This window comes from Coffea eugenioides, chromosome 8 (assembly GCF_003713205.1).
Source record: "Coffea eugenioides isolate CCC68of chromosome 8, Ceug_1.0, whole genome shotgun sequence".
Classification (NCBI taxonomy): Eukaryota; Viridiplantae; Streptophyta; class Magnoliopsida; order Gentianales; family Rubiaceae; genus Coffea; species Coffea eugenioides.
In genome coordinates, this window is record NC_040042.1 from 18635856 (window position 1) to 18645217 (window position 9362).

General features: G+C 36.6%; 1 protein-coding gene across 1 annotated transcript; it reads right to left on the bottom strand.

Moving 5' to 3' along the window:
• Window positions 1–333: 333 nt before the first annotated feature.
• LOC113780998 (myb-related protein Zm38-like) lies at window positions 334–2001 on the bottom strand. The gene is made up of 3 exons (XM_027326817.1): window positions 1743–2001; window positions 1495–1624; window positions 334–1164 (listed from the first exon to the last, which is right to left on the bottom strand). The coding sequence occupies exons 1-3, from the start codon at window positions 1873–1875 to the stop codon at window positions 453–455; spliced, it is 975 nt and encodes a 324-aa protein (XP_027182618.1). The 5' UTR covers window positions 1876–2001; the 3' UTR covers window positions 334–452.
• Between the last annotated feature and the right edge of the window lie 7361 nt (window positions 2002–9362).

A 9362-nucleotide genomic window follows, 5' to 3' on the forward strand; every position in this document is an offset into this window, starting at 1 on the left:
AATGTAAGTCAGGAACCCAACTTTGACTGAAAAATTTAAACGGTTAAATCTCAATCCCTTATTTACATATTAAACGCTCTTTCTCCATCTATCAAACTACCAATGTTAGACACCATTTTCTACTTATGAGCATAACATACAGCTGCTTAATTCTCTCACAAAAAAATACTTATCAAACTTTCAACGTCCATTTAATTAATAGATTAATCCTTCCTATATTATACTGTAGTGTGTATAGGTCTAAATGAATACCACATAATTTTAATTTGAATTTTAACACCAAATTTTGCATATGTAAAATGCATGTAGACCTACTAGTATATACATTAAGAGTGCATGAAAGATTTACTCGTTATTAATAATCACAAAGATAATTTACCCAAAAAAATATACAAAATACAAGCACACTAATTCTCTAGTACAAGGAGACATGATCTTTCTAGCAACTTAATTTACTGGTCTTCATGAAGCCAGGCCACAGCAGTATGAAGAAGAGTCGTCATGGAATCAAGATCCGGTTGAGCATTCCGATCATCATGTGAAAGCGGTCTTGGACAATAGTTGGGAGAGAAATCATTGGCCTCAATGCAGGTACCCTGTGCGGGCCCCTCGGGAAAATCCTGTTCAAATTCCATGAAATCCGTGTTGAGAAATTCAGAAAGGAAATCGTCGTCCATTTCAAAATCCATCATGAAGTCCGAAGAGTAGTAGCCTTCTTCTCCAGAAAAAGCACCTGAAGCTGGCTCGGGGCCAACTTCTTCGCTGTTGTCACTAGTACGAGTATCGTTGAAGCCGTATTTGGCATCAGCCCCGGATGGTGCAGCTTTCACTGCCATCATCATCCCGGGTTGTTCTTGTTGTGTACAAGAAGTTTGTAAGTCTGCATTGATGAAAACTTTAGTTAACCTTCTAGCCTTTGTGCGGACCACATGAGTAGCGGAGCCTTCTAGCTTTTCTGAATTTGGCGGCTGATGCGTGCTTGTTAGATTTTGCAGTACCGGGACTGATCTGGACTTAATTGTTGATGCTGGCTTGCGTTTTACACAAGATGATCTGGTGGCTAAGTTTTGATCACCTCGAATTTTTTTGGCGAGGGTGGTGTTCCAATAGTTCTTTATTTCATTGTCTGTTCGCCCAGGAAGCCTTCCAGCTATCAAGGACCACCTGCAAGGCAGACGCGGTAATAATTTTGTTTTAATATATACATATGTAGGGTCTGTCTAATAAGTGCCACTAGACACTTGTTAAGATGTACTTTCCATGTTACTATTTTGCAAATGTGAAGTTAAATGCGAAAGACTTATAAATGTAAAGTAGTATAATAATTGTTAGTGTGTATATTCACATGGTATGTTAAATGTGATTTAACACTCTATAGTGTGTGCATTCCCGGTGAGCACCTGTTAAAATAACCCAAATGTATGTACTTAAAAGAGCTGTCTCAAGAAATTAGTCAAGCTGATTAAAAATGAATGATGAGTGAGTGTGACTCGCCTGTTTCCAAGGAGCTTGTGTAGCCTGATTATGAGGTCCTCTTCATCAGCTGTTATGTTTCCTCTCTTGATATCGGGTCTTAGATAGTTCAACCAACGAAGTCTGCAACTCTTCCCGCATCTTTTGAGACCTAGGTTTTTGCCCGTTTATAATTGACATGACAAAATTACAAAACTTTAGTTCTACCACAAATCCCCATATAGCGTGGACATTATTTAGTATTATGCACTTAATCTGATATAACTGACCTGCTCGTTTGGGAAGACTTCTCCATTTTCCTTCGCCGTGGGACTTGATGTAGTCTATCAGCATTCTGTCTTCCGAAGGAGTCCAAGCTCCTCTGTTTAAGCCTTCCTTAGCACAACATGGGCTTCTTCCCATCTTTCCTTCTTTAAAAAAGTTTGACTCTTAAACTCCTAGTGGTATCTTGTGCCAAAGTAAACACGAGGGTGTCCCTCGAGCACTGATCGAATGAAGATTGCTGGAGTGACTTTCGCCAAGTGTACTCGTTTTTTCGCCCAAATTGTTGAGGAATGTATGCATATTTATATTGTGGTTTTGGAGGTTGCCAGTGAAGGTTTCTTTTTTTTTTTAATAAATAAAAGTTTGGATGGGTTCAGTTCCAATTATTGCCACGGATCAGAACATTGCCGCCGGATCATAAGTCAGTTAGAGAGATTTTTAAAAATGATTTACCAATACAACTATAAATAAATTCGAACACATGATATTTTGCGGGAAAGTACTCCACCCTTTCCAACTAACCATCTTCTATTGGCACCAGTGCGGAGCATATGACCCAACGGCGTCCCCAATGATTTCAATCAAACATTGTACATTCCAAGTCTTGAACAAGGTGTCTGGTGTTCTTGCGTCATGAGGGGACCAGGTGTTACCCAACTCTACTTCTTAAATCACTTTACTCTTGCTATTTTCAGTTTTCCATAAAAGACCATCAAGCTCATGTTTAATTAATTATGTCTTGTCAACATAAACTTTTGACTATGGTACATGGCTAACTAGGAGATTTTTTTTACGCAATTAGATTGGATTGATTGCTTGTAAAGTATTTCAAATAATAAAAAGAAGAATTTCCAAAATTTATTTCAACAAACTTAGTGATTATCTTTCTCAATGTCTGGCTTACTCTAATTCAGTAAGATATTTAATTCTCATTATAGGGTCAATTGTTCCGACAAAAAGGATTTTACAAAACTAGGGTATTTTATCATAAGTAATTGAGCAGTGTAACTTGTAGAACTTTTATTCTTATGGTTGTGTAGGCATATATAGCTTTCCCAAGATATTTTTATTTTCGTCAGAGTACAGTATACAGTAAGAATGTTCTTATCCGGTTGATAGATTGCAATTTATAGAAGTTTTATACAAGTAAACTAGTTGTTTATTGTGGTATGTGGCTTACTTTGAATATATATTATCTCATTTGAGTTGTTGTTGGTTCTTTCAGGTAAGGGATAATTTCACAAACCTCCCCTGAGGTTTTTGATAATTGCAAAGAGCTCCGCTTAGGTTTTTAAAATTAGATATGCCTTCCTTACTTTTACTATTTATGTAACAAAGTAGATCCAATAAACTAGATTTTCTCTTAAAAATCTTAAATTGCCCTTTTGTACAAAACTAAAAAGGAAAAATACAACACACTCAATCAGTTTCTTTCATATTTTGCACCAATCAACTATCCTAATCCTTAACAACTATCCAAATATAAACTCCAATTCCAAACTAAAGTAACCTCCCAAAAGATCCTAAATTGTACATATAATATCAATGCTTACCATGCAAAGAAAAAAAAAACACATACACACACACACACACAAACACACCTCCCCCCCCCCACTGAAACCAATTTTATACTTTAAAATTAAATATCATTGCCCTAACACCTTTCCATCTACAAGCTAATCTAACCCAGAACCACCGTTATAACACTCTCGCATTCTTAAAAATATTAACAGCTAAGAAGTTGAGAATAAATGCTACCTCCACAACAAATCATAACTAACAATTACTAATCCAACTAAAGAAATCCTTATGCAAATTATAGACATTTTACAAAAAAATTTCTTGATTACAAACAAAATATGATAAATTCCACATCTTTGGTATTTTTTCTGTTTCAATCATCAATTTTATTACTTGTCTATCCATCATCACAAGTCTCTTCATTTCCTTCTAGGTTGACACATAATCTGCTTATCTGTTGATTTTATAATTTCAATTTTTTAATATCCATAAAACTGAATATAATGAAAATAGGGAATAGTAGTATAATATCTAGGAAATAAAGGAGCTGAAATAAACATAGGATGGAGAAATAGGATTTTTTTTTGTTTTGTAAATCTATTGCTTTAAATTGTACATTGTCTACCAAGTGGAGGACATTACAGATATTCCACTACATCAAGGGAGGTAAGTGTAATTACTTAAACCTGAGGGGAGTTGAGTGAAATTGACAAAAATCTCAAGGGAGGTTTCTAAAATTATCCCTTCAGGTAATGCTCTCAAATGATCAAGAATTGGACTGTAGAACTGTAGAAGGAATAAAAGCAAACGCAGGTTTGCCCGGATGAAGAGAATCCGCGGACGGATCCATAGATATCCGCGTGCGGATCCTTAATGACTGACGCCGATGTTCAATTCGGCCTTCTCGCCGGTGTTCTTCTGATTTTAGTCACTTTTCAGATTCAATAAAACTTAGATGCTGGACTTTAAGCTGGAGTCTGCATTGGAGTTCATCAGGGAAGTGCGCAGACTCGTTTTTCTTCAGCTTTAAATTGCCTATTCCTTTTGGGATTCAACTGGGACTTCAAGAAGCTATAAATAGGAGTACTTAGGATGTTTGTAGGGGAGAGAAAATATTAATCTAACTTAGTTTTAACATTTTTCATAGTTTACTCTAAAAAAATCAAGATCAAATATGAGCGAATCAAGGAGCGCACAAGGATAAGATTGGAGCAAGAGACTGAGAAGTTTTCTTACTTTTTCTTTTCTTTGCAGTAACTCTTTGAATTCACAATTTTAATTTGCTCATGTTGAACTAAACTACTTCGAGGGTTAGGTTTTTTATGAAAGAATTTGATTAATTTCTTGCCTTATGCCATGATTCATTTATCTTGATTTAATTTCATGTTTATGCCTAATCACCCATGATATATCTTTGGCTTGCATTAAACTGAGAAGTGACATGCAACTATGACTAGATGGATGAACATGCTTAGCCTAATCATGAGAGTAGAGTAGGGTTTGTATGACGTACTTCTATCACCAAAATTCTTAAAGAGTTTAATTGAATACTCGCGATCTCGAGAGAGACGTAGAATTTAATTGGGCACACTTTAGATGTATCAAGAGATAATCTAAAATACAATTGTGTGATGCATTCATAGTTTGCTAAGAAATTAACTAGATAATTGACTTAAATTTTGGATTAAAACCCAAAACCCTAGACTCCCGACTATTGTTTTCTCACCACTACTTTATTTGATTTGATTATTATTTTATCGCTTAGTTAGATATTAGAACTCCTTTGAATTTATTTTTTTCTTTTTATTAGAATAATAAAAATCGAAACTTTACACGTCCCTATGGGTTTGACCCCTAAAATACTCCAGGTGAATTACTACTATAATTGACCCTATACACTTGCCTTTTTGTTTTGGTAGGATGGCTTCTCAAGTTTGACTATTGCATGGTAACTGGCAATTTTTCTCTCACCCCACTTAGTCTTTGGCACTTCATTTGTTGTCAAGGGAGTCTCATTTTCATCTCTTTTCGTTATATGATTTCTTTATATTTTTTATCCCTAACATTGAGGACAATGTGGTCTTAGGTGTAGGGGAAAGGTAAATGGATGAAGTGAAATCTTTGAAAATTTTGGCTAAAAAGTTTTCGAATCTTTGTTCTTATTGTTGATTCTCTAATAGGCAATGACTTATATTCCAAAATTTATTATTGTTAAAGTTTATATATATTAATGTGCAAAGTGTTGAATGGTATTGCTTTAGAGCACTTCTTTAGTAAATATTTGGTATTTTGAAACTTTTCCAATTTGTGGCTGACTTTTCTAGATATTGTAAATATTTTTCTAGCATTTGTCTTATGAATAGTTTGCCTAATTATTAATGTTAGTTCTTTATTTTATTGTGATATGAAGCAGGCTGTTATTTTTATTGGTGCTTATGTGTTTATTATTTTAATTTGGCTATACTTTGCTGGTTATCATTACTCATTAACGTGGGGTCTTCACTTAAAAGTATCGACTTTCGCGTCAAAAAGTGACGATAACTATGAGTATGTGATTCTTCAACAGTGAAAAACTGTATAACCAGGCTCTTTCATTTAGGAGATTTTGGAGTTCAAATAAAAAAGCTTGAATGGCTGAAAATTAAGTACATTCCCTTTGATAAAATATGAAAAGTCCAAGTATGGGGGAACTTGAAAAAATGAAAAAATGAGAAGGGAAACAAAATGTGTGAATTATAATACTAGCTTGTGGATCAATGTAATTGCATGTTTGTTGCTTGATGATTGGACCGGTTGCAGAGAAATATCTATTAAATATTTTATATACTTAGTTTAGTTAACTAGAGTTGAAAGGGTTGATAATGTTAATAGCTAACAGAAGTAGCGTCTCTTCGGTTTTCATTTTTGACACTTGACACTTGTTTAGAGCTATTGTTTTAACAATAATAGTCTTGAGTATAGCCATTATTTGTGCATTTTTTTGCTTATATTCTCATGCTTGGAAACGATCATGGGACAAGTGTGGGAGCATTTGATAGGTTGGAATTTATAGTAGTTTTTACAAGTAAACCAGTTGTTTACTTTTGGTATGTGAGTTTACTTTGAATATCTATTCTCATTTGAGTTGTTGTTGGTTCTTGCAGGCAAAGTTCTCAAACGATCAAGTGTTGTACTGTAAATGCAACAGAAGTAGAAGAAATAAAAGCAAACGAAGGTTTGCCTTGATAAAGAAGATCCGTGGATGGATCCATAGCGATCCGTGCGCAGATCCTCAATAATTGATGCCAGTGTTCGATTCGATCTTCTCACCAATATTCTTCTGGTCTTGGTCACTTTTGAGCTTCGATACAACTGCAGCACTAGAGTTCATCTGAAAAGTGAACGGACTTGCTTTTCTTCAGCTTTCAGAAGCCTATTCCTTCTGGGATTCAATTGGGACTTCAAGAGGCTATAAAAAAGAGTATTTAGGACATTTTTAGGGAAGGGAAAATATTAGCCTAACTTAATTTTAACATCTTTTCATATTTTATTCTTGAGAAATCAAGATCAAACGTAGACGAACCAAGGAACGCTCAAGGAGAAGACTAGAGCGAGCAACTGAAAAGTTTTCTTACTCTTTTCTTATCTTTTAGTAACTCTTTGAATTCATGATTTTAATTTTCCAATCATGTTGAGCTAAACTACTTCTTGGGTTAGGGTTTTTATGAAGGAATTTGAATAATTTTTCTACTTTAATTTCTTGCCTTATGCCATGATTCATTTATCTCGGTTTAATTACGTGTTTATGTTTGAATCACTATAGACATGATCTTTGGATTGCATTAAACTAAGAAGTAACATGCAACTGTGTACTAGATAGATGAACATTCTTAACCTAATCACGAGAGTAGGTTGGGCTTTGTATGATACACTTATATCACCAAAGTTTTAAAGAATTTAATTTATTACTTGGAATCTTGAGAAAGATGTAGGATTTATTCAACACACTTTAGATGTATTATGAGATAATCTAAAATATAATTATGTGATGCGTTTATGATTTGTTAAAAAATTAAGTTTATAATTGACCCAAATTCTCTATTAAAATCTGAAACCCTAGTTTGGTGTCTATTATTTTCTAACCACTACTTTATTTGATTTGATTATTATTTTATTGCTTAGTTAGAAATTACAACTCCTTTGAATTTAAATTTTGTTATTTTTGTTAGAATAATAAAAATAGAAAATTAACTCATCCTTGTGGATTCAACCACTGAAATATTCCAAGTAAATTATTATTATGATTGATCCCGTACAATTGCAGGAATTCATCGATCACCAATCAATACATTTTTTTTCCTATTTTACTTTTCAAATTATTCCTTTAGTTCTTTCTTAATATTTACACCTAGTTAAACTGAGGCTTGCATTTCGAGATTTGAAAATTCTTTACACACCACAAACTTTGGGGATGGAAATTGTTGGAATCAAGAACGTTCAAGATATTTTAACATTTGTTCTATATTACTCTTTTTTTTTTCTTTTTTTTTGTGTCAGTGACTAATAGGATAGCTCTGTGTTTTGGGTTATTACTCGCATTTGAACTTTGGTAGACTCGACGAACTCCTTTAGTGAGTTGATCACTGTAGTGGGACCAATCCACAGGAGCCATGTGTCGGTTCGAGTATGGTGACCTGTCACCTCGGACAGAACAGTTCGGGCAAAAGGGGCGCTAGTTCGCGCCAACCCGCCGCCTCTCAGCTGGATGAGTTTGGTGCGCCGCGGCTCTCGAACCTTTCGGAGTTAGCAGACAGAGCCCTAGGAAGACTCCCTCTCTATTAGGACTGATTATCCTACAAGGAAACTACTACCAAGAACCCTATAAATACACCACCACAAGACAAAGCAAGGTACGCTGTCTACAGTATTTACGCTATTGCTCTACTCTTAAACTCTTACTGACTTGACCGTTAGAGTTACACTAGGGAAACAGCCCCGCCGTTAGTCTTTATTGCAAGTCAGCTCGCTCATCTCGATAGTACCAGTTCACTCCCTCTCAGTTCGCTCAACCCAGCGCTGCTCAATTCGGATCGCACCCTTGGCAATCGCATCAATTAGCACCGTCTGTAGGAGCGTAATTCTTCTCTTGCGAAAACATGCCGAGGACTAGACCTCATAGGAACGCTGATGGATTCAAGTGGAACGAATGAAGCGACCCCAAAATCCCCGTCAAGGTCAAATCCTTGGGGACGAGGGGGCGGAGCTCTTGTGAATCCCTCCTGGGCAATTGGTGCAAGCGGTGGTGGAAAATCTGCCTACTTTTGAAACCATTGTGGACTACCTAAAGGGGCAGACCAGAGATCATCTTGACCATGAACCCAAGGCTCGGAAGACGGGTGGAATCAAACCGTTAGAATCTAGGACGGGAAGCCCTAACCCCCGACAGAAACGGGTACGGAAAGAGCTCACACGTGAATAGATCGAGATTCTGGAGTCCTCGTACAGGAACTCCCGAACAGAGCACCCTGAGCCCTTCCGGGGGTTCCCGCGAAGGAAGCACTCCCCAAGGAGAGAGGAGTCCCAGATACAGGATGAACTGGATCTGTTGTTAGATCCAGAGGTGGACAAATATACTGCCTCCTGCTTTGTGCTAGATATCGAGAACTACCCGCTGCCCGTGAAATTCAAAATACCAAGCATGAAATCCTATGATGCGACCACGGATCCGAAGGATCATTTGTTCGTATTTTTGACGCAAATGTGTCTACAAATGGCTGCTGATGCAATCAGGTGTAAAACTTTTCCCATGTTCCTGGAAGGAAAGACGCGTCAATGGTTCCAAGGGCTGCCCCCTCGGTCAATTCGCTCCTTTGGTCAGCTCGCGCGTCTATTCACAGTTCAGTTCGTTTCGTCGTGAGCCTACTCTAAGAGCACTGCTCACCTAATGACCATTCAGCAAAGGCTTGAGGAGTCACTGCGTGAATACATGGTGTGGTTCAACAACGAGTCTCTCCAGGTCTGAGACCGGGACGATAAAGTTGTCATGACCGCCTTCATTAACGGATTACGTGTGCAGAAACTATACACGGAGTTTGTTGAAAAACCTCCCAAGTTAGTTCGAAAAA